General features: G+C 38.6%; 2 protein-coding genes across 2 annotated transcripts; both read right to left on the bottom strand.

The window, feature by feature from the left end:
* Window positions 1-399: 399 nt before the first annotated feature.
* LOC143825410 (vomeronasal type-2 receptor 26-like) lies at window positions 400-13,941 on the bottom strand. Its single transcript, XM_077313439.1, has 9 exons — window positions 13,893-13,941; window positions 11,509-11,615; window positions 9,865-9,948; window positions 9,170-9,183; window positions 7,165-7,456; window positions 6,753-7,076; window positions 5,867-6,094; window positions 4,205-4,331; window positions 400-1,298 (listed from the first exon to the last, which is right to left on the bottom strand). The coding sequence occupies exons 1-9, from the start codon at window positions 13,939-13,941 to the stop codon at window positions 400-402; spliced, it is 2,124 nt and encodes a 707-aa protein (XP_077169554.1).
* A 38-nt stretch (window positions 13,942-13,979) lies between these two features.
* On the bottom strand, window positions 13,980-24,929 carry LOC143825411 (vomeronasal type-2 receptor 26-like). Its single transcript, XM_077313441.1, has 6 exons — window positions 24,706-24,929; window positions 22,609-22,900; window positions 21,669-22,520; window positions 21,311-21,538; window positions 19,690-19,816; window positions 13,980-14,878 (listed from the first exon to the last, which is right to left on the bottom strand). The coding sequence occupies exons 1-6, from the start codon at window positions 24,927-24,929 to the stop codon at window positions 13,980-13,982; spliced, it is 2,622 nt and encodes an 873-aa protein (XP_077169556.1).
* Between the last annotated feature and the right edge of the window lie 1,316 nt (window positions 24,930-26,245).

Here is a 26,245-nt window from a genome sequence, read left to right on the forward strand (position 1 = left end):
ATTGTAGCATTGTAGCACATATTTACTGAATTAACTAATGAAGAGCAGTTGGTTGGAAGGAATGGGGAGAGAGTATTTATCCAAAGTGAAGAAAAAAATATTTGAATACAGTGTCCAGAAAGGGTAAGACAATGTGTCAAATTTAGAGTTTGTCATTTCATTCAGCACACCAAAGAAGAACTAGAGGACTCTTTTGCTCTGAGAACATGTATATTCACAGAAACAACATTTTCTGAAGAAGATAGTGAAACGTCTGTGCTGTGTCGAGTCAGGTTATTCATCACACTGAGATGCTCCATAGCATATGTTACCTTCCACACCTAAAAATCAAGTATTTTTCTTCACAGACATTTAGATTCATCCCAGATTTTGGTATCAAGAAAACTGTGACTGATATTCTCACATGGTCCTAATTGTCTGCTCCCGAATGTTCATTTCTGGCCTCAGCAAAATGATGTAGCATTTTGGGAAAAAGATGCAACCCAGTAAGCCAACAGCAGATGACAAGATTGAGAAGATCTCCACAGCCACCATGGATTTTCCTTTAGAACTTAAATAAGTTGGAATAAAGGAAAACCAAACACTGCAAAAGACCAACATACTGAAAGTTATGAACTTGGCTTCATTAAAACTGCCAGGTAGCTTCCTGGCAAGAAAAGCCACTGTGAAGCTGATACTGGCCAGAAAGCCCAGATAGCCAAGGACCAAGTAAAACATGGTAGCAGAACCCTCATTACATTCCAGGGTGATTTCCCGGGGTTGTGAATGCATATTCATTTGTGGGAAGGGAGGGGAAATGCATATCCAAACAGTACAAATCACTGCTTGAATTAAAGAGCCAGAAAGAACAATGGAATAGGCCAGTTTTTTACCCACCCATCTCCTCATGTGGGACCCTGGTTTGGTGGCCATGAAGGCTAGGACCACAGTGATAGTTTTGGCTAAGACACTGGAAAGAGCCACAGAGAAGATGAGGCTAAAAGTCGTTTGGCGCAGAAGGCAGGTCACCTTCCCTGGCTTTCCTATGAACATCAGGGAACTGAGGAAACAAAGCAGGAGTGAGAGGAGGAGAATGTACGTGAGGCTTCTGTTGTTGGCTTTAACAATGGGAGTGTCCTTATATTTCATGAAGGTTCCAAGCAATAATGTTGTGACCAGAGAGAAAGATACAGCCAAGATGAGAAATATGATCCCTAGAGTCTCTTCATATGAAAGATAGGTTGTGATCTTGAGAAGGCATTCATGATGGCTTTCGCTTGGAAATCCATTATCTGGACATTTGACACAGGCATCCATATCTGAAGGAATCAAAAGAGCTGTTTCAGTATTTTACTGACTATTACTAACACCCTCAATGAACAACCAAAATTCTGTTTATACACCTGTCCATCTCCAGAAGGCATACATCATAATCATATCGATTTTATCCTTTGCAGTCAGAGATGGCAGAGCTCCATTCTAGCAGTAAAAACATTTCTTGGAGCAGATTGCGGCTCTGAACACAAACCTTTGGTGGCCAACTTTAAAGACAGATTACGAAATATCAAGAAAAATGTACCCCCAATGAAGTTTGATGTCACCAAGATTCCCCCAGCATATACCATAGAAATAAAGAACAGATTTAAACTGCTTGATACTACTGAGAAGCTACCTGAGGAATTGTGGCAAGAATCTCAGTCTAATGTCATAGAAGCTGCTTTAGAACATATATCATACAAAAAGCTGGAAAGAAGATGCAATTGGTTAACATCTGACACCATCAAAATTGCTGACATGAGAGATTAATTCAGGAGGCTAAATGCAGATTTTCAATGTGCTGCCAGACAAGATAATGTATTGAGTTCAACAATACAAGCAACTGGAAGAGGAGTGAACCACAGGCCACAACAGAAGTCTCTTTGCTCAGGTGAAACAAGTTCGGAGCACCTTGACTGCTCATAAAGTGACCATCAAAGACAAGAAAAAGGCTTGATTGACCAATCCAATATCAAGGATCGATGGCAACAATATGCAGAAGAATTATATGCAAACACCAAAGTGCCTAAGTCACCAGCCAAAAACACCCAACATGAATTGGAACTGCCTTTCCTGGAAGAAGTGATCTCGACTCAATCAAAGAGTTGGATGCAGCTGTGAAATCAAATGGTGAATAACACTGGGCCAGAACGCAATGTTAGGCATTAACTGAATATGGAAGAGTAAGGATATCAGCCTTAATAGAAAGTGCCGGCTAGTCAACGCTGTTGTCTTCCCCATAACAACCTATGGATGCAAAAGCTGGACCTTGAAGAAGGAAGACAGGAGGAGAATTGATGCTTTTGAATTATGGTGTTGGAGACGAATGCTGCGAATACCATGGACAGCCAAAGTTACCAACAAGACAGTTTTAGAAAGGAGCAAACCAACTACGTCATTAGAAGGCAACATATTGTGGCTAAAGCTCACTTACTTTGGGCACATCGTGTAATCAAACTCACTAGAAAAATCATTAATGCTAGGCATGGTCAGCTGCCAAAGTAAACGTGGTCGGCAAAAGATCCGTTGGCTCGACACGATCAAAGCTGATAGAGGGATGACCATGAACCAACAAAAAGAAGCAGTCAGAGACAGGGGCACATGGTGGAGACTTTCCTATAGAATCGCTGAGGGTCGGACACAACTGAACGGATAACAAGATCAACAAATACCGTCATATCACAATATAAGGAAATTAACTGAAAAGTCTGTTTGTGGACGTTTATCATGTTGTAAATACATTGATTCAGAAATGAATAGTTATCATCTGAAGGTTTTCTTCAGACATCAAAGATTATAGAAAAAAAGGAAATTTATTAGTGACTGGATAATTTTCCACATAAGAAACAGATAAAGGGAGACAGGCAGTTCCTTGTATATTCAAAGAGTAACTGGCTGTATCTGTTCATCATTCAGCCCAAAGCAGCCACTGCAGCTGCAGAAGCAGGTTAATTAAAAGGTACAGGGAAGAAAGGAATAGAATGGCCTTTCAGGTTCATGGGTCTAGGAGGTCAACTCTTCAAAATCACAACGATATGCCAAATTTTCCTTCAAACAAGATGGATGTCCCAAAAACAGTTGATAGAGGTTCCATGCCTCTAATTTTCTCTTGGTGTAGGAATGCGGTTAGGAATGCGGACTTCTAATCTAGTGAGTCGGGTTTTATTCTATACTTATCCTCCACGTACACACATCTGGGTGACCATAGGTTCCCCAAAGAACTGTTAAGGCTGTTCTGATTAAGCAGTAATATCAAGGCTCTCTCAGCCTCACCTGCCTCATAGGGTTTCTGTTATGGGGATACTAAAGGGAAGGTGATTATAAGTCACTTTGAGACTCCTCTGGTAGAGGAAAGTGGCATATAGGAACCAACGCTTCTTCTTCTTCCTCTGAATTTCAAAATGAACAAATTTTGAGTAAAGTAGCATTTTAAAAATAGAAAGTTTAATTCTAGATATGTAACTTTACTGCTATTCATACGTCTTTCCAACTGCTTTAATCCAACAATATCTATACTTATTGAACAGTTACTAAAGTATCTTCACTATAACCAGCCCTTCAGTGACTATACAATAATTGTCCACATAATCTAGAGAACAATTCCACCTCCATCTGCATCCTCCTTATTCATATATTGGTAGCCAATTGGACAGCTTAAAAATTCAGTGCATAGTCTGTAGGGATCTACCTTACTCCATTGCTCTATTTACACTTTGTAAGAACAGCATTTCATCAAATGTCGTATTAGTTAATCTTATTCTACTAGAACTTTATTTGGGAAAGATGGAGAGAGGCAATTTCTAGTTGTACTCAAGTGTCCAGTGGCATCTTTCAGACAAATAAAGTTTATTTCTGAGTGCTCTGACTGGTATTCACAAGTCTTACCAACTGCTTTAATCCAATTTTAGCAATATTTTTCACTATGTTACTTTTGCACCAAGAATCTAAACATCCCATCCTGCTAAATAAGCCTTCACCTTCTCTATCTATATGTAAGGCTTGTAGAAGTCTGTTTCCATGTATCTAAAGTCGCCACATCTTTATTAGCTATATTAGAATAGCAGAAAGGTCAATATTTAGTCCTGTGTCATGGAAAAATGCATTTCCTTATCTTGAAATGGCAAAGTAACTGAACTTGTTCCATTATTTCTGGCCATTCTACAAGAATGTTTTATAACATGTTTTTTACCCTTGTTCTCAGAGGCCATCCCTTCTGGACAGGGAGTACAATCATAGCAGCAAAATTTCTCTCCCTCCTTCTTTGACTTGCTGAAACCCGGCTGGCATGGGTCATTGCACACAGAAATGGGAAGCACCTGTCCATAAACAGAAAGGGAGGTTATAATTGAATTATTGTCTTTTGAAAATGTGTGGCCTGACAAATTTTGTTTGGGTAGATAAGTATTTAGGTTGTCAGAGAAAACAATATAGCACTTTGTACTAAGCGGCAGCTTTCCTGTGATGTTACCAAATATTTGTCAACCATGAGGTGACTAAAATGCACAACATAAAAGTGGAAATTAACCAAATGCTGAACTTCCATCACAGCATAGAATAGTTAATATTTAAATGAAAATAAGAATGAAAGATTAACTTCCTCTGATATTGGTCATTAAAATGTTGCCTTTGATTGTACAGGATCCACCAAGGTAAGAAGAAAGCTGGAAGTTTGATCAATCTTGACAGTTTAACAATTCAGCTGTTGAAACTCTGATGGATATATCATTTACAGTATCTTTTTTCTTAAAATTGGCAAAAGCATCTGCAAGCAGCACTGCTTTGCAGCTGAGAAACTGCTTAGTGCAGTCATATGGTAAAGATGAACCTTGCCAGGATTGTTTCTCTTGGTAGCTGGATTGGTTCCAGTAAAAGAAAAATCAATACTTGAGTCCTATAGTACAACGCGAGACCAACATGATTTAGGTGGATGAGCTTTCCATTCTCAAAGCTCCATTTGTCAAAGTTCCAAGAGAACGTACTTTGACTAGCCAAAGCTCTTACTCTGAAAATATTCTTGATCTCTAGATGCTATTGGACTGGAATCTTGCTGGTTATGTGGATATAGTTACATGACTACATAAGGAATGTTGTTTTAGGACATTTGAATACAAGTATATGTACTTCTGGCTTCTCCTGTCTGATAGGATCTTAGAACCTAAGTACTTAGATGGGAAATACTGGGATGGGAAACCACCAGGGAATAACTACTCGAAAATATACAATAAGTGACAAATTTTCCTCATCTTCCATATTTTTTTAAAAAAAGAATGGTTTCCAAACTCAGATATATCATAAGGCACTCAGAAAATTTGAGAATAATGATAACCCCATCTGCTCTCTTCCCTGTAGGACTCTTACAAAATACTGGACATGGAGGGCCAAAACAACAATAACAAACTTGTAAACAAAAGGGTAGGAGGATCTTCAACAACATTTTAGATGAAGATTTTGAAAAATTCTATATTTTATCTTCTACATTGTAAGAATATATTCTATATTCTATATAAATATTCTATATCCCATATATATATATGTGTGTGTGTGTGTGTGTGTGTGTGTGTATGTATATGTATATGTATATATCTTTTTATATAGTACCTGATAGGTATCTTAACTCTTGAGAAAAAGGAATTGTCTGTATCCTATAGTTTTGGGAGAATGTGTTAGGAGCATGCTTCAATATGAATTTAAACTGGAATCAATACTGGAACCTTACATAAAATAAAATGAAGAGCCACATGAAGAAAATGATGGTGAGTTAACCCCCCCCCCCTTCCTGTCCTTCACCATCGCTGAAAAAAGTATTGGTCTTGCTTGCAAAACGAGGAATTGAGAGGAAGAAATCAGACACCTGGTTAAAGCTTCTGTGCCACACAATTTGATGATCTTCTAGGGTGAGCTCATTCTCGGAAGGGGCCTGAGGATCCAGTCGTCCGACTTTCACCCTAGCAAATGACCCATTTGAGAAGGTAACCCAATTGGTGACATCAAAAACTGTAACTAATTCTCCATCTTGATCAAAATGTATGCTTTCTCCAACTGTATTGTTGAACAAGGTTTTCCTTAAAAATTTGTGTAACTGGAATGAAAATGAAAACAAAACAGAAATAATTGTTACAATACTGAAAACATTACAGCCAGGTTAAAAACTGGAATAAGAAAGAGAAGACTTCCACTTATATGTCGACTGGTTTGAATAATTTCAGTACCTGCCATGGCTCTATATTCTGAACATCCATCCTTCTACCTTCTAAATGTTTTCTGCCTTTGGATCCATGTTTGTGGACAAAGTGCAAAGCATGGGCCACGGCATAGACAGCGTTGTAGACATTATAGCTATGGCCAGTCATCTGCATTTCAAACAAAGGGCCAGGAAGGCTCTCCAGTTTCTCCTCCCCACTACAGATCTTCCTCATATCCTTTTGCCCATATGTCAAGGAACAGCTGAATGCTTGCTCCCAAAAGATCTGAATGAAACCATCTCCTCCAACCCAGGAAGGTCTTATGGTTTGAAGGAATTCTTGGAATCCAGGAGGCTGATTGGAATGGACTGCAAAGGACAGGGCACCATGGAGGGAGTCTGCATCAAAAAATCTGTGGATAGCAAATGACTCAAAGTCCCAGTGTGATGTAACTATCCACACCTTATTCAAATGGGGTAATAAAATGAAAGGAAAAAAATAAAGTATGATTCTTAAAGTCATCATGGCTGAAAGTTCTCCATAAACATAAAATACATTGATGTTTTTGTCCATTAATACTGGGAAGCGTTCAGCTTCATTTATAATAAATTCTGACATGTCCTTTATGTCAGCCACCTGTGGTATTTTGTAAATGAATGCAAAACAAATGCTATTCTCAGAGAGAAGAGGTACTATTCTTTGCAAAAACTGGTTTCCATTGTCATCATCCATAGCCAGGAGCCCAATCCAAGTCCATCGGAAATGATTTAGTAACTTTACAACTCCCCTGTACTGATAGGTGTCATCAGGCACCATCTGATATATGGAAGGAAATTGTTTTTTGTCATCCTTTGCAATGGAAAATGACCCAAAAGTCAGCTGAAAGAAAACACATTGTCATTTTCATGAATGAAATCCGCATACTCAATCATATGCTGGAATTCTTAAGTCTATGTTTATAACTTACTTGAGGAGTCTTGTACATGTTCAGAAGAGAGGCCATCTGCGTAGAGGTTTTAGACAAACGCCCTCCAATTACAGCTATGAATTTCTGCTGGCTATCACAGCTGAAGTTAGGGACCAGCCTCTGCTGTGCAGAGAGTACGCTGAGGGTGGCCTTAAAAGTCATCCTTCCAAGGCCATAGGTATTGAGGCTGTATAAACCCAAGCTGATGTTTGGTAAGAAGTTGGGATTCTCATTCAGCTCTTTCACCGCAAAAGCCAAGGCCAAGATGTGTTGGTAGTTTTTTGTTATGGACCTACAGATAAGATATGTAAGAAAACAACCAAACTGCATTCTCCCTCCCATATGAACTTTCAGTTTATGAACTGGTTTCCTTAGCAAACTCCTATTTTTTCAATATATACACATTTTATATACCATTCATTAATTCATTCAAAGACGTACAAAGCCTCCTGAAGTTCAAACAATATAACAATAATTAGTATCTATGATGACTCCATTCCAATTTTCAAACTTATTTATGTTTATTTGTTTGTTTGTTTGTTTTTTGTCTGTTCTACTTTTATGCCTGAAGATGAAACACAAATACTTTGGCCACCTCATGAGAAGCAAGGACTCCCTGGAGAAGAGCTTAATGCTGGGAGTGATCGAGGGCCAAAGAAGAAGGGGACGACAGAGAATGAGGTGGCTGGATGGAGTCACTGAAGCAGTAGGTGCAAACTTAAATGGACTCCGGGGAATGGTAGAGGACAGGGAGGCCTGGAGGATCATTGTCCATGGGGCACAATGAGTAGGACACGACTTCGCACCTAACAAAAACAACTTTTATGCCACTGGTGCCTGTACCGGCTGGCCCATGGCATCTCACTACAAATACAATAATACTTAAGAAAACTGTCAGTAGCCTTGAAAACCTCTCAGACCCTCTATCCCTGTCTACCACCCCCCATCACAAGCCACATTGTTCCCTATACCAGCTGGCAACAACTCACTTTTAAGCCTGGGAGATATAACAGGCAGGTACCAGCCACAATCACCAAGAACGAAAAAGGCATTTGAAATGGTGCTTGCACAGATTTTTACAGTTTTTCGAGATGCTCAATTCTATTTAGGAACAGTGAGAGTATGTGTATATATTTGCACAGGCGATATGGAGTATATGTCATTTTTCAAAGTGGTTGTCAAAAGTGTGACAGGTGATGAGCCTCATCAATTCCAAATGCATTAGTGAGCAATTTAATTTGTCATCTGAGCAGCGAAGTTTCCAAGCAAAATATTCAGGCTGTTTCTTTAACTGATTTAAAAGCTTTAGTAAGCCCTGACTCAATCCAGCCTCTTATGGGAAAGCTTCATTGTAGAGTTATGGAGACCACAACTGGCTCCAACTATTGTCAAAGAAATAGGGAAGCAGCCAGGTCAAGACAGGAAAAAGAGAGATGGTAGATGTACAGATAAGTAAGTTGTACAAAGATGCACATGTAACTATCTGCTGCTACTATAGAGAGAATCAAGGCAGCAACACATCTCGGAGTCTAAAACAGTGAACCAAGGACACATTTGCATGATTTCTATGTTGTTGTTGTTAGTTGCAAAGTCGAGTCCGACCCATCGCGACCCCATAATTTCTATATTGGAGCCAAATAAGTTGTTGCTAGGTATGTGCCTACAATCAGATGCTCCCTCTGCTTTTTCTCTGTTATGAATAATGGTCAGAATATATAGAGTGATGAAGTCAAATTTCAAGAAGGGAAACTTATCTTGGACATTTCCATGTTCAAGCTACAGATTCATATTTTGATTTCTGGTTCCATATATAATCTTTGCCTTTTTAGCACTTTTTCCTTCCAGATTATTCCCATCAAACTGTGTGCATGTTTCACCATTGTTTGTGAATCACATTCCATCAGCCTTCAGACAATTGCAGCTCAAGTCCAATAGAGGTCTCCCATGTGGGTCCAAGCCCTTTCAAAGCAATGTGAATAGTATTCATGTTTTCGGTTTTCCTTACCTCTTTCTGATCACCTAGGAGAGCCAGACCGCTGATATAGGTGACAATTCACAAATTTGTAAAACTCCTCTCTGAAATTAACCCCTTCAATGGGCAAAACACTTTAAATAGTTCAAATACTCCTATTACATCATGAAGTGAACTAGGCACTGTTGAAATGGGCGGTCTGGCGATTCTCAGGGTTTGGGGCAAAGTATATGGAAATAAGCTAATTCTAGCATAGATGTTTTCCACACATACCAAATCCCCAGAGTGCCTAAAACAGTGAACCAAGGACACATCTTTGCATCATTTCCATGCCCAGAGCAAATGGTTTGGACCACATAGGAACCCTCTACTGAAGTGGAGCTGCAATTGTATGAAACTTGATGGAATGTAATTCAAAAACAATGGTAAAAAATGCAAATAATTTGATGGGAATAATCAGGAATGGTTGATGAAAAAGTGCTAAAAAGGCAAAGATTACTTTCTTACACAGGGAACCAGAAATCAAAATATGAATCTGCAGTTTGAACTTGGAAACTTCCAAGATAAGTTTCCCGTCTTGAAATCTGACATCACCACTCTTTAGTCTGACAATTATTCATAACAACAGAGAAAAAATGGAGGGAGATTATTATAGTAGGCATATACCTAAAACCAAATTATTTTATAAACAATGTGAATAGAATTCAATCTGTTTTGTTTTTTCTTACCTCTTTCTGATCACCTAGGAAACCAGATCCACTGATACATGTGGCAATTCCCCAATTTTCAGAATTCCTCTCCAGCATTAATCCCTTCAATAGACAAGAAGCTGGAAATTCGTGCAATATACCACTGACATCAGAGAGTGACCTAGGCACTTTGATGAAATGGGAGGGGTGGTGGCAGTACTCCGGGTTTTGGGCAATAATCTATGGAAATATACTAATTCTACCATAGAGGCTTTTACCACATACCAGAGGGCTGTCCTTCCAAATCCCTAGAGTGCCTTCGACACTTCCAAGTGACCTAGGCCCCTTGCTTTTATTTTCAGCTTTTTACGCTCTCTGATTCCAATAAAGTCACGGCCATACCCTGCCACCTCTTCCGATATACCTGGCACAACTCTGGCAACGAATGACAACATGCTGGAATGCCATTTTTTCCCTTGAAAAGAAAATCTTTTTTTTTTATGCACTGCATGACTAGAAGGATCCAAGCAGATTGCAAAAAGATAACATTAAATGGCAAGCATTGTCTTAGAAACATCAATTTGAATTTTCACTGTACTCTGAAAGCTTTCTATGTGATGTTGGATCAATGATACATCATCAGCCTAGTAGGCCACACAGCATTTAGGTATGGGTAAAAAGGAAGTGGGGAGAGCAATGCAAGCTATTTTGGGTCTCATTGAGGATACAGAGAGGTGTCTAAGAAGCAAATAAAATGGAATGAAAACTCTATCTGTGGTTACTTTAATCACAGACTGATCAGATTAAGTCAAAGAAAAAAAATCAAAATCCTTACATAGGTTCATCAACCACCATCCGTACCGGGTGTTCTAGGAAAGATGGAGGGTTATTTAAGAAAGCAACTTGAGCGGCAATCCCACCAATAAGAAGGTCCCCTGGCTGATAAAAGTTGTGAGGAATCGGAAAGGGGTCATCGTATATGGAGCAATTAATGGAAGACGTCCCACACACTATACAATAGGGCAGGACCAGCATCAGAAGCAGCAGAATCTCGATGACAAGACTTCCCTTCCAGCTGCAGAATATCACTTTTCCATCCATCATATTTTATCACATCAGTTTTGTTTCATCATTCCTCATGTTTCTAAGGATTTTTTGGTTCTCCAGTTAAAATCCAAAAGACCCCCTCCCCAACATTAAAGGAATGCTTCTCCAAAAAAAAAAAATCATTTCCCAGTCAAGTAAAACAGATCAATATATGGAAAAATACATATAACGAGGTTTAGTTCATTTTATGATTGAAGAATAAAAATGAAATATTTTATTAAAGGAGAATTCATAATTATTTAATTTCAAAAATCAGAATCTGGATTGCACTGAGTGTGGCTCTCAGCAAACAGATTTTTTATTTGTAAGACTGTCTTCAGATTTCTTTTTTAAACCCAGAAATAATGATGGGTTGACTGAAGAGAAAGGATAAGATACAATATTATAGATAGACATGATTTTTAAATACATAAAAAACAATATCTAAGGGAAGGCGGCAAAGGAATCCAACATGAAAAAGAACAAGAAAGGGGAATAGAATTCATCACCACAGACCTGTTTCTATCTAGATGCAGTTCTGATGAAAAAGACTTGATTTTGTACAACTGAAATGAAGGTCTTATTATTTCCTTTTACCTTCAGGAAATCCATTGCAAAAAAGCAAGACAGCGGTTGTTTTGACACTTTGGCTGGAGGTAATTGCCACCCACTGAGGACCAATTCAGGGTCCCACACCAGCTGCACTGTAAACAAAACATTTAGAAGGCAAGATTTGTTGTTTTCAAATTCTAACAGGCCAGCTGACTCCGTTGTGGTTCTGAAATCATCAATAAGTCTCTGGGCAATACAGATTTTGAAAAGGTGGGTGCCTAAGTGACTGATTTCTTCCTCATAGAAAACTCTCAAATAGTGAAGTTAGCCAAATGAGGTGTTCTTTAATGGTCTTTATAAAACTTTTTAAACCATGGGACTGTCTTTAACTGAGACATTGTAAAACTGTCCATTGCAGCAGCCATATTATAAATCCAGTTTCCAAGAGTCATCTGATACTGAACGCCATGACTGCACAGTATTGATCTAAATCCCTCCAGATCCATCAGTAGAGTTAGGCTCTGGTGACTGTAGGAGTCAGTGTTCATTGTTTTAGCTTTTCTTAAATAAGTCAGTGTAATTAATTTTATTACTACTAATACTATGAAACTGTACAAATTTCCAATACATATCCACCATTTGTCTTTCATTAGAGAGGTATCTAGACACTAGCCCAGAAAAATAAACAAAAATTAATCTAGTGATGCTACTATTAATTTCCAGATGAACTGAGGGAAATACATTCAAATAGGGAAGATCTGATGACTTTGCATAGGAAACATGTTGTATTTCAGCAGAGTGTCAATACCCAAAATGATTACAAGAATGGTCAAGAAATAATAATAGTAATAATGATGATGATGATGATGATGATGATGAAATCTTAAAATTATTTATAACACCCATCCCAGTAACCAATGCATAATCATGCTGTAATCTCAATTTTTTAATAATGGGTTTTCTCAGTACTAACAAATTCATCATTAACGCACAGGAAGTTCTATCTGGTCATATTGCCTAAAAGCTGAGGTTCATTTACCTGGTGTCCCACAACCAACAAACACACTAAGAGTAGATATCTAGAAGAAAAAAAATTATTCTGTGCAGAAGCAGTCATGATCACTTCATGCAGATATGCTGAAAATTACAGTTTTTATGCTGTTTCTACACAAAGAACCACAATTCTATTTGTTAGTTATAATTAACAACAATTCTATTGTTAATTTTTGGAAGATTGTTGGATCTTCAGATAATTCCTAAATCATGTCTTTTGTCCGAGGTGTGAAATATACCTTGATTATGTGGACTTTTGGTACATTCTATTGTATTGCAATGGGATCTGAACACTGATAAAGAAGGGAAGAACAGTCATATGACAGAGAAAAGAAGGGATACCAGTCCCAGGTGGGACCTGGGGATCCTTTGGATTTACAGCTCATCTCCAGGCAACAGAGATCAGTTTCCCAAGGGAATATGATGGCTTTGGTGGGTGGATTACATAGCATGATACTGCCCTGTCTGAAATCCCACCCAATACCAGCTCCACTTGCAGTTATTTTTCAAACCTGAGTTTCCAGCCCTAGGGAGAGGTCATACACAGGTGTTACTACACATTCTTTTGTACTTCAACACATGTTCAGACTTAGATTGGGAATTAATTTATATGCTTGTGCAGGGAGCAGAAAAGAGGTATAAATATGGGGAAAACTGGGAACAGGGCACAGGAGAAGTGGAATTGGAGGGGAAACAGGACTCCAAATATTCAGTTGTAGGGCACTAACTGGCAGATAGAAACAATCTGTCAGCTTGCTGTACAGTAGATTTTGGATTATAAAAGTGGGAGAAAGATATGATAGGGAGTAAAGTTACATCTTGCTTTAGGATGCTTTGGGCTAATCCTGCATTGAGCAGGGGGTTGGACTAGATGGCCTGTATGGCCCCTTCCAACTCTATGATTAAATGATTCTATGATTCTATCTTCCCTAGATTATGCAGAAATCTGTAAGGAAGATCTGATTCAAAGTTCTGACTCTAAATCGCACCTGGATATAGTATTTTGGGGACATATGGTAACATGGGATCTTTTCAGAACCCAAGGAATGCAACAGAAAATAATGGCTTTGGTCCTGGATAAAATTGTAGCACTGGGAATATAATTACTGAATTAACTAATGAAGAGCATTGGTTGGAGGGAATGATGAGAAAGTATTTTGTCAAAGTAGAGAATACAGTGTCCAGAAAAGGTAAGGCAATGTGTCAAATTGAGAGTTATTCATCTCACTCAGCACAACACAGAGGAACGAGGACTTTTTTGCTCTGAGAACATTTATATTCACTGAAAAAACATTTTCAGAAGAAGATTATGGAATTTCTGTGCTATGTCAAGTTAGGTTATTCATCAAACTGAGATGCTCCATGGCATAGGCTACTTTCCACACCTAAAAGTCTTTTTTTTTCTTCACAGTCATTTACATTCATCCCAGATTTTGGAATCAAGAAAAGTATGACTGGTATCCTCACATGATCCTAATTATCTGCTCCCGAATGTTCATTTCTGGTCTTAGCAAAATGATGTAGCATTTTGGGAAAAAGATGCAACCCAGTAAGCCAACAGCAGATGACAAGATTGAGAAGATCTCCACAGCCACCATGGATTTTCCTTTAGAGCTTAAATAAGTTGGAATAAAGGAAAACCAAACACTGCAAAAGACCAACATACTGAAAGTGATGAACTTGGCTTCATTAAAACTGCCAGGTAGCTTCCTGGCAAGAAAAGCCACTGTGAAGCTGACACTGGCCAGAAAGCCCAGATAACCAAGGACAGAGTAAAACATCATATCAGAGCCCTCATTACATTCCAGGATAATTTCCTTTGGTTGTGCATGCATATTCATTTGTGGGAAGGGAGGGGAAATACAAACCCAAACAGTACAAATCACTGCTTGAATTAAAGAGCCAAAAAAGACAATGGAATAGGCCAGTTTTTTACCCACCCATCGCCTCATGTGGGACCCTGGTTCGGTGGCCATGAAGGCCAGGACCACAGTGATAGTTTTGGCTAAGACACTGGAAAGAGCCACAGAGAAGATGAGGCTAAAAGTCGTTTGGCGCAGAAGGCAGGTCACCTTCCCTGGCTTTCCTATGAACATCAAGGAACTGAGGAAACAAAGCAGGAGTGAGAGGAGGAGAATGTATGTGAGGCTTCTGTTGTTGGCTTTAACAATGGGAGTGTTCTTGTATTTCATGAAGGTTCCAAGCAATAATGATGTGACCAGAGAGAAAGATACAGCCAAGATGAGAAATATGATCCCTATAGTCTCTTCATATGAAAGATAGGTTGTGATCTTGAGAAGGCATTCATGATGGCTTTCGCTTGGAAATCGATGATCTGGACATTTGACACAGGCATCCATATCTGAAGGAATCAAAAGAGCAGTTTCAGTATTTTACTATTACTAACACCCTCAATGAACAACCAAAATTCTGTTTATACACCTGGCCATCTCCAGAAAGCATACACCATAATCATATCAATTTTATCCTTTGTAGTCAGACATGGCAGAGCTCCATTCTAGCAGTAAAAACATTTCTTGGAGCAGATTGTGGCTCTGAACACAAACCTTTGGTGGCCAACTTTAAAGACAGATTATGAAATATCAAGTAAAATGTACCCCCAATGAAGTTTGATGTCACCAAGATTCCCCCAACATATACCATAGACATGAAGAACAAATTCAAACTGCTTGATACTACTGAGAAGCTACCTGAGGAATTGTGGCAAGAATTTCAGTCTAATATCATAGAAGCTGCTTTAGAACATATACCATACAAAAAGCTGGAAAGAAGATGCAAATGGTTAACATCTGACACCATCAACATTGCTGAAAAACAAAGAGCAGAAAAGCTGCTGGTATGAGAGATTAATTCAGGAGGCTAAATGCAGATTTTCCATGTGCTGCCAGACAAGATAATGAAGTGTATTGGGTTCAGCAATGCAAGCAACTGGAAGAGGAGTGAACCATAGGCCACAACAGAAGTCTCTTTGCTCAGGTGAAACAAGTTCGGAGCATCTTCACTGCTCATAAAGTGACCATCAAAGACAAGTATGGAAAAGGCTTGATTGACCAATCCAACATCAAGGATCGATGGCAACAATATGCAGAAGAATTATATGCAAACACTAAAGTGCCTAAGTCACCAGCCAAAAACACTCGACATGAATTGGAACAGCCTTTATTAGAAGAAGAAGTGATCTCGACTCTTAAAGAGCTCTCAAATAATAAGAATCCTGGAATAGATAACATTCCAGTGAAACTACTCAGATTTGTCCCACCAGCAGCAATTATGCCCAAAAGTCTGGGAGACTGGCACATGGCCAATAGACTGGCCCATTATTAAAGAAAGGCGATGCTTGCATCTGCTCAAACTATCGAACTATAGCCCTGATCTTCCATGCAAGTAAAATCTTATTGAAGATCATCCAGAACCATCTCAATTCAACCATTGTTGCTCTGCTACCGGATGTCCAGGCTGATTTTCAACATGGACGCGGCACCTGATAACACATTGCAGATTTGCGCCGGATTCTTGAAAAAACACATGAATATCAAAAGGCCATCTATCTATGCTTTATTGATTATTCTAAAGCATTTGACTGTGTTGATCACAAGAAGCTGTGAGATGCCTTACATGAATTGGGAGTGTCGTCCTACCTCATCAGTTCATTGTACACCAACAAGGAGGCCACAGTAAGAACAATATATGGAGACACTGATTGGTTCAAGGTCACCCAAGGAGTGAGACAAGGGTGTATCTTATCACCCTTTCTTTTTAACCTTTATGCAGAGGTAATTATGCTGAAGCTTAATCTGGAAGAATGTACAATCGGAGTCAAAATTGGAGGTCGTAACATCAATAATCTCCACTATGCGGATGATACAACACTCCTTGCTGAATTGGAGCATGATCTGAAGACACTGATGAAGAGGCTAAATAAAGAAATTAAAAAGATGGGACTATACTTAAATATCAAAAAGACCAAGATCATGACAACTACTGGCAGTAGCACCAAAATCCCGATTGACGATGAGAACATTGAATGTATTGATGATTTCATCTTTCTTGGCTCTATGATCAATCAAAGTGGTGGATGCAGCTGTGAAATCAAATGGTGAATAACACTGGGCCAGAAATCAATGCTAGGCATTAACCGAGTATGGAAGGGTAAGGATATCAGCCTTAATAGAAAGTGCTGGCTAGTCAACGCTGTTGTCTTCTCCATAACAACCTATGGATGCAAAAGCTGGACCTTGAAGAAGGAAGACAGGAGGAGAATAGATGCTTTTGAATTATGGTGTTGGAGACGAATGCTGCGAATATCATGGACAGCCAAAGTTACCAACAAGACAGTTTTAGAAAGGAGCAAACCAACTACGTCATTAGAAGGCAACATATTGTGGCTAAAGCTCACTTACTTTGGGCACATTGTGTAATCAAACTCACTAGAAAAATCATTAATGCTAGGCATGGTCAGTGGCCAAAGGAAACGTGGTCGACAAAGGATCCTTTGGCTCGACACGATCAAGGCTGATAGAGGGATGACCATGAACCAACAAAAAGAAGCAGTCAGAGACAGGGGCACATGGTGGAGACTTTCCTATAGAATCGCTGAGGGTCGGACACAACTGAACGGATAACAAGATCAACAAATACTGTCATATCAAAATATAAGGAAATTAACTGAAAAGTCTGTTTGTGGACGTTTATCATGTTGTAGATAAATTGATTCAGAAATGAATAGTTATCATCTGAAGGTTTTCTTCAGACATCAAAGATTATAGAAAAAAAGGAAGTTTATTAGTGACTGGATAATTTTCCACATAAGAAACAGATAAAGGGAGAGAGGCAGTTCTTTGTATATTCAAAGTGTAACTGGCTGTATCTGTTCATCATTCAGCCCAAATGCAACTGCAGAAGCTGGTTCACTAAAAGGTACAGGGAAGAAAGGAATAGAATTGCCTTTCAGGTTCATGGGTCTAGGAGGTCAACTCTTCAAAACCACAACTATATGCCAAATTTTCCTTCAAACAAGATGTCCCAAAAACAGTTGATAGAGGTTCCATGCCTCTAATTTTCTCTTTGTGTAATGGTTAAGGATGCGGACTTCTAATTTAGTGAGTCGTGTTTTATTCTATACTCATCCTCCACGTATACCCATCTGGGTGACCATAGGTTCCCCAAAGAACTGTTAAGGCTGTTCTGATTAAGCAGTAATATCAAGGCTCTCTCAGCCTCACCTGCCTCACAGGGTTTCTGTTATGGGGATAGTAAAGGGAAGGTGATTATAAGTCACTTTGAGACTCCTCTGGTAGAGGAAAGTGGCATATAGGAACCAACGCTTCTTCTTCTTCCTCTGAATTTCAAAATGAACAAATTTTGAATAAAGTAGCATTTTAAAAAATAGAAAGGTTAATTCTAGATATGTAACTCTACTGCTATTCATACATCTTTCCAACTGCTTTAATCCAACCATATCTATACTTATTGAACTGTTACTAAATCATCTTGACGATAACCTTCAGTGACTATACAATAATTGTCCACATAAGCTAGGGAACAATTCCACCTCCATCTGATCCTCCTTATTCATATATTGGTAGCCAGTTGACAGCTTAACAAAAATCCAGTGCATAGTCTGGAGGGATCTGCCTTACTCCATTGCTCTATTTACACTTTGTAAGAACAGCATTTCATCAAATGTCGTATTAGTTAATCTTATTCTACTAGAACATTATTTGAGAAATATGGAGAGAGGCAATTTCTTGTTGTACTCAAGTGTCCAGTGGCATCTTTCAGAAAAATAAAGTTTATTTCTGAGTGCTCTGACTGGTATTCACAAGTCTTACCAACTGCTTTCATCCAATTTTAGCTATATTTTCACTATGTTACTTTTGCACCAAGAATCTAAACATCCCATCCTGCTAAATAAGCCTCCACCTTCTCTATCTATATGTAAGGCTTGTGGAAGTCTGTTTCCATGTATCTAAAGTCGCCACATCTTTATTAGCTATATTTGAATAGCAGAAAGGTCAATATTTAGTCCTGTGTCATGGAAAAATGCATTTCCTTATCTTGAAATGGCAAAGTAACTGAACTTGTTCCATTATTTCTGGCCGTTCTACAAGAATGCTTTTTTCCACAAAGGGTTTGCTTTACCTAATGATGTCTGAATAATTGGCTGTGTCATGGATATCCATTCTTGAGAAAAAACTTTGTTCATATGGTCTGTCCAAACAGTTAATACTGTCTCTGGGCTTCAACCGAGCAAAGGAAACGATAAAACAAAGAATCCTAGATATCCATCGCCAACAGGATTTCAATCAAGTAAAAAATCCACTTTTTCCAATGCCTCCACTTAATAATTTGAGGCCATTACCTTATTTATCTAGTCTTGTTTTCCCAGAACATAGGAGATCATTTACTCTCTTATGATATAACATGCTCCCATCCGCTTTTAGGGAAGGCTTATTCAAAAAAATACCCATTTGTGATCGTTTATGCATCTGCCAGGATGGGAGCATTGAGACATCTGAACATGTATTACTCCAGTGTAGGCTATACGATCAATTCAGGGGAGAACTTATACCTTCCCTACAGAATAAGCCCAACTCAGAGGCAATAACAGACATGTGGTCAGACAAAAGCACAGAAATAACTTCTGTTGTGGCCAGATTTGCTTGGAGAACTATCAAAACAAGGAAGACCTGGGTGGATTCGGAGCAACTTAGGTAGTCTCAATTGGTTGAGATAATGCTTTTGAGTTTTAAAACCAGAATGATTCTTGCTGGAATGTTTTTCTATTATAATATTTAAGATATCAATGATTCTTTTATCTTGTTAATGCCAGATGTTTTTATGTATCTTGTAATTTGACTTCTGGTCTAGTACCATAATAATAAAGACTTGACTATGCTACTTTTGCACCAAGAATCTATCCTGGTAAATACATCCAATCCTGGTAAATAAGCCTCCACCTTCTCTATCTATATGTAAGGCTTGTGGAAGTCTGTTTCCATGTATCTAAAGTCGCCACATCTTTATTAGCTATGTTTGAATAGCAGAAAGGTCAATATTTAGTCCTGTGTCATGGAAAAATGCATTTTCTTATCTCGAAATGGCCAAGTAACTGAACCGTTCTACAAGAATGTTTTATAACATGTTTTTTACCCTTGTTCTCAGAGGCCATCCCTTCTGGACAGGGAGTACAATCATAGCAGCAAAATTTCTCTCCCTCCTTCTTTGACTTGCTGAAACCCGGCTGGCATGGGTCATTGCACACAGAAATGGGGAGCACCTGTCCATAAACAGAAGGGAGGTTAGAATTGAATTATTGTCTTTTGACAATGTGTGGCCTGACAAATTTTGTTTGGGTAGATAAGTATTTATGTTGTCAGAGAAAACAATATAGCACTTTGTACTAAGTGGCAGCTTTCCTGTGATGTTACCAAATATTTGTCAACCATGAGGTGACTAAAATGCACAACATAAAAGTGGAAAATAACTAAATGCTGAACTTCCATCACAGCACAGAATAGTAAATATTTAGATGAAAATAAGAATGGAAGATTAACCTCCTCTGATATTGGTCATTAAAATGTTGCCTTTGATTGTACAGGATCCACCAAGGGAAGAAGAAAGCTGGAGGTTTGATCAATCTTGATAGTTTAACAATTCAGCTGTTGAAACTCTGATGGATATATCATTTACAGTATCTTTTTTCTTAAAATTGACAAAAGCATCTGCAAGCAGCACTGCTTTGCAGCTGAGAAACTGCTTAGTGCAGTCATATGGTAAAGATGAACCTTGCCAGGATTGTTTCTCTTGGTAGCTGGGTTGGTTCCAGTAAAAAAAAAATCAATACTTGAGTCCTATAGTACAACGCGAGACCAACATGATTTAGGTGGATGAGCTTTCCATTGTCAAAGCTCCATTTGTCAAAGCTCCAAGAGAACGTACTTTGACTAGCCAAAGGTCTTACTCTGAAAATATTCTTGATCTCTAGATGATATTGGACTGGAATCTTGCTGGTTACCTGGATATAGTTACATGACTTCATAGGGAATGTTGTTTTCTGTTTGCTAAAGGACATTTGAATACAAGTATATGCACTTCTGGCTTCTCCCGTCTGATAGGATCTTAGAAACTAAATACTTAGATGGGAAATACTGGGATGGGAAACCACCAGGGAAGTAACTACTCGAAAATATACAATAAGTGACAAATGTCCTCATCTTCCATATTTTTTAAAATAAAGAATGGTTTCCAAACTCAGATATATCACGAGGCACTCAGAAAATTTGAGAATAATGATAACCCCATCTGCTATCTTCCCTGTAGGACTCTTACAAAACACTGGATAAGGAGGGCCAAAACAACAATAACAAACTTGTAAACAAAAGGGTAGGAGGATCTTCAACAATATTTTAGACGAAGATTTTGAAAAATTCTATATTTTATCTTCTACACTGTAAGAATATATTCTATAATCTATATAAATATTCTATATCCCATATATATATATATCTTTTTATTTAGTACCTGATAGGTATCTTAACTCTTGAGAAAAAGAAATTGTCTGTATCCTATAGTTTTGAGAAAATGTGTTAGGAGCATGCTTCAATCTGAATTTAAACTGGAATCAATAATGGAACCTTACATAAAATAAAATGAAGAGCCACATGAAGAAAATGATGGTGAGTTAAACCCCCCCTTCCTGTCCTTCACCATCACTGAAAAAAGTATTGGTCTTGCTTGCAAAACAAGGAATTGAGAGCAAGAAATCAGACACCTGGTTAAAGCTTCTGTGCCACACAATCTGATCGTCTTCTAGAGTGAGCTCATTCTCCGAAGGGGCCTGAGGATCCAGTCGTCCGACTTTCACCCTAACAAATGACCCATTTGAGAAGGTAACCCAATTGGTGACATCAAAAACTGTAACTAATTCTCCATCTTGATCAAAATGTATGCTTTCTCCAACTGTATTGTTGAACAAGGTTTTCCTTAAAAATTTGTGTAACTGGAATGAAAATGAAAACAAAACAGAAAGAATAGGTACAATACTGAAAACATTGCAGCCAGGCTAAAAACTGGAATAAGAAAGAGAAGCCTTCCACTTATATGTCGACTGGTTTGAATAATTTCAGTACCTGCCATGGCTCTATATTCTGAACATCCATCCTTCTACCTTCTAAATGATTTCTGCCTTTGGATCCATGATTGCGGACAAAGTGCAATGCATGGGCCACGGCATAGACAGCGTTGTAGACATTATAGCTATGGCCAGTCATCAGCATTTCAAACAAAGGGCCAGGAAGGCTCTCCAGTTTCTCCTCCCCACTACAGATCTTCCTCATATCCTTTTGTCCATATGTCAAGGAACAGCTGAATGCTTGCTCCCAAAAGATCTGAATGAAACCATCTCCTCCAGCCCAGGAAGGTCTTATGGTTTGAAGGAATTCTTGGAATCCAGGAGGCTGATTGGAATGGACTGCAAAGGACAGGGCACCATGGAGGGAGTCTGCATCAAAAAATCTTTGGATAGCAAATGACTCAAAGTCCCAGTGTGATGTAACTATCCACACTTTATTCAAATGGGGTAATAAAATGAAAGGAAAAAAATAAAGTGTGATTCTTAAAGTCATCATGGCTGAAAGTTCTCCATAAACATAAAATACATTGACTTTTTTGTCCATTAATACTGGGAAGCGTTCAGCTTCATTTATAATAAATTCTGACATGTCCTTTATGTAAGCCACCTTTGGTATTTTGTAAATGAATGCAAAACAAATGCTATTCTCATAGAGAAGAGGTACTATTCTTTGCAAAAACTGGTTTCCGTTGTCATCATCCATAGCCAGGAGCCCAATCCAAGTCCATCGAAAATGAGTTAGTAACTTTACAACTCCCCTGTACTGAAAGCTGTCATCAGGCACCATCTGATATATGGAAGGAAATAGTTTTTTGTCATCCTTTGCAAGGGAAAATGACCCAAAAGTCAGCTGAAAGAAAACACATTGTCATTTTCATGAATGAAATCCGCATACTCAATCATATGCTGGAATTCTTAAGTCTATGTTTATAACTTACTTGAGGAGTCTTGTAGATGTTCAGAAGAGATGCCATCTGAGCAGAGGTTTCAGACAAACGCCCTCCAATTACAGCTATGAATTTCTGCTGGTTATCACAGCTGAAGTTAGGGACCAGCCTCTGCTGTGCAGAGAGTACACTGAGAGTGGCCTTAAAAGTCATCCTTCCAAGGCCGTAGCTATTGAGGATGTAGAGACCCAAGGTGGTGTTTGGTAAGAAGTTGGGATTCTCATTCAGCTCTTTCACCGCAAAAGCCAAGGCCAAGATGTGTTGGTAGTTTTTTGTTATGGACCTACAGATAAGATATGTAAGAAAACAACCAAACTGCATTTCTCCCTACCGTATGAACTTTCAGTTTATGAACTGGTTTCCTTAGCAAACTCCTGTTTTTTCAATATATACACATTTTATATACCATTCAATAATTCATTCAAAGATGTACAAAGCCTGCTGAAGTTCATACAATATAACAATAATTAGTATCTATCCATTCCAATTTTCAAACTTATTTATGTTCATTTGTTTGTTTTTTTGTCTGTTCTACTTTTATGACACTGCTCCCTGTTCCAGCTGGCCCATGGCAGCTCACTACAAATACAACAATACAGAAGAAAAACGTCAATAGCCTTGAAAACCCCTCAGACCCTCTATCCCTGACTACCACCCCCTATCAGAAGCCATGTTGTTCCCTATACCAGCTGGCAACAACTCTCTTTTGAGCCCGGGAGATATAACAGGCAGGTACCAGCCACGATCACCAAGAATCAAAAAGGCGTTGGAAGGGCACCTTGGTTGAAATGGTGTATGCACAGATTTTTACAGTTTTTCGAGATGCTCAAATGTAGTTAGGAACAGTTGGTGCTGAGGTTCGGGCTAGGATGCTATCAATATGCAGAAGCCATTCAGCTCTTCCTCCTGCTAGATGTGTACACTGATTATAAGAGTATATATTTGCACAGGCGATATGGGGTATATGTCATTTTTCAAAGTGGTTGTCAAAAGTGTGACAGGTGATGAGCCTCATCAATTCCAAATACATTAGTGAGCAGTTTAATTTATCATCTGAGCAGTGAAGTTTCCAATCAAAATATTCAGGCTGTTTCTTTAACTGATTTAAAAGCTTTAGTAAGCCCTGACTCAATCCAGCCTCTTAAGGGAAAGCCTCATTGTAGAGTTATGGAGTCCTCAACTGGCTCCAACTGTTGTCAAAGGAATAGGAAAGCAGCCAGGTCAAGAGAGGAGAAAGAGAGAGGGCAGATGTACAAATAAGTAAGATGTGACTATCTTCTGCTACCAAAGAGAGAATCAAGGCAGCAACACATCTCAGAGTCTAAACCAGTGAACCAAGGACTAATCTTTCCATGATTTCTATATTGGAGCTAAAGGCTTGGACCCACATAGGAACCTTCTATCGGAGTGTAGCTGCCATTGTCTGAACGTTGATGGAATGTGATACAGTTTGATAGGAATAATCGGGAATAATTGATGAAAGTTGCTAAAAATAGAAAGATAACTTTTTTTACATATGGAAGATGGAGAAGCTGATTCTTTTAAGATTCAGGGGGATGGCAAGTTACAGTGCCAGCAACAGGGTTGTGGATGTCCTGCATGGTACAGGGGGTTGGATTGGATGACCCAGGTGGTCCCTTCCATTTCTATGATTGTATGTTTGGAACCAGAAATCAAAATATGAATCTATAGTCTGAACTTGGAAACTTCTAAGATAAACTTCCCTTCTCTATATATTCTGACTATTACTCACAACAAGAGAGAAAAAGCCGAGGGAGATTATTTTAGTAGGCACATACCTAAGACCAAATTATTTTTAAAGTAATGTGAATAGGATACATTTTTTTTATTTTTCTTACCTCTTTCTGCTCACCTAGGAAAGCTAGTCTCCCATACAGGGTTGAGGTAAGGATTAACAGGAAGAGAGAAGAGCCATGCAAGCCACTTTGGGTCCCATTGAGAAGAAAAGGGGGGGGGGGTGTCTCAGAAGCAAATAAAATGGAATGAAAACACAATCTGTGGCTCCTTACTCACTGACTGAACACAGTGATCAGATTTAGTCAAAGAAAAAAAATCAAAAATTCTTACGGAGGTTCATCAACCACCATCCGTGCCGGGTGTTCGAGGAAAGATGGAGGGTTATTTAAGAAAGCAACTTGAGTGGTGATCCCACCAATGAGAAGGTCCCCTGGCTGATAAAAGTTGTGAGGAATCGGAAAGGGGTCATCGTATATGGAGCAATTAATGGAAGACATCCAACACACTACATGACAAGGCAGTACCAGCACCAGCAGTCGGAGCAGCAGCAGCATCTTGATGACAAGACTTCCTTTCCAGCTGATGACTACCAGTTTTCCATCTCCAATGTCATATCACTTCAGTTTTGTCTCATTATCCCTGATGTGGTTGATGACTTAAAAACAAAAGAGACCCTAAGATGAAGGGCAGTGACTTCCTGCTGCTCCTCCAGTAGAATTCCTTTCCTAGCAGTGCTTGGATGTTTAAAATGGATCAGTATATGAAAATAATAAAAATAGTTTTGTTCATTTTATGGTTTGAGAGTAAAAATCAAATCTCCTCTTATATTACAGGAGCCTTGATGATTATTTGATTTCTAAAAGGCAGCATTTGTACTGCACTGGTTGTTAGCTGACAGATTTTTCATATGTGCAATTTTCTTCAGATTTTCTTTTTAAAAAACCAAAACAATTGGTTGAACAGAAGGGATAAAGTACAATAATATGCAGAGAAGTTATTTTTTTCCTTTTTTTTAAAGAAACAATATATGATACCAACTTTAAATTAAACTGGGAAAGGGGAATACAGTTGATGATCTGAGCCCTGTCTATTTCTAGATGCAGTTCTGATAAAAAGACATCTTTTTGTGCAAATTAAATAAAGTTCTTATTATTTCCCTTGTTAGTGACTGGAGGAAATCCATTGCAAACTAAGAAGAAAGCAGTCATTTTAAGTATTTGGTTGGAGATAATTTCATCCCAATGAGGACCGCCTTGGGACTTCACACCTGCTACCCTGTAAACTAGAGTTGTGAACAAGAAGATTTGTTGTCTCCAGTGTTCTAACAGGCCACCTGATTCCTCTGTATTTCTCCACCTGTGTCCATTTGGAACCATTGACATTTATTGATAATATTTTGTCCACTAGTAGGGGGAAAAATGATCTTTTCAGGAGCTTTCTGAGGAGACTCACATTGGTCATGATATCTGAACAGTGGCATTTGGAATAATTCTGACTTCTTTTATCTCCAGTTCTCTGTGCACTGTAGTATATATTTAAAAAATCCTTCAGAAAGGGGCATCCCTTTGCACCTCTGATGGCGGAAGCATGACCTTGTATCAGTTGAAATAACAAAGGACTCCATTGGTTGTGCTGGGTTTGGATCTAACTGATCCTTCTTTTAAACCCTGGCTGCAATGTTTTCTGCAGTGTATATTTTAGCTTCCCAGAAAGCTGAGTACTGAATTTAGTCTCTAAAAATGGCTAATATTTTTAACACATGCAGAGGACATTAAATGGTCACAAAAATGTTGTATCCAAACACTGTCTCCCCCAATTTGGACAGCCGTTCAACTGCTTTTCCTTCTCTTCTAGCTTCCACTTCCTTCTT

The sequence above is a fragment of the Paroedura picta genome, chromosome 16 (genome assembly GCF_049243985.1).
Source record: "Paroedura picta isolate Pp20150507F chromosome 16, Ppicta_v3.0, whole genome shotgun sequence".
Lineage (NCBI taxonomy): Eukaryota > Metazoa > Chordata > Lepidosauria > Squamata > Gekkonidae > Paroedura > Paroedura picta.

Coding starts and splice junctions, on each gene's coding strand:
- LOC143825411 (XM_077313441.1), bottom strand. CDS start 24,929: ATGCTGCTGCTGCTCCGACTGCTGGTGCTGGTACTGCCTTGTCATGTA. Junction 22,901..24,705: donor ATGGTGGTTGATGAACCTCC/GTAAGAATTTTT, acceptor TCTTATCTGTAG/GTCCATAACAAAAAACTACC. Junction 14,879..19,689: donor GATGGCCTCTGAGAACAAGG/GTAAAAAACATG, acceptor TGATTCCTTCAG/ATATGGATGCCTGTGTCAAA.
- LOC143825410 (XM_077313439.1), bottom strand. CDS start 13,941: ATGAATGTAAATGACTGTGAAGAAAAAAAAAGACTTTTAGGTGTGGAA. Junction 7,077..7,164: donor ACATGTACAAGACTCCTCAA/GTAAGTTATAAA, acceptor GTTTTCTTTCAG/CTGACTTTTGGGTCATTTTC. Junction 4,332..5,866: donor GGCACAGAAGCTTTAACCAG/GTGTCTGATTTC, acceptor GTTTATGGACAG/GTGCTTCCCATTTCTGTGTG.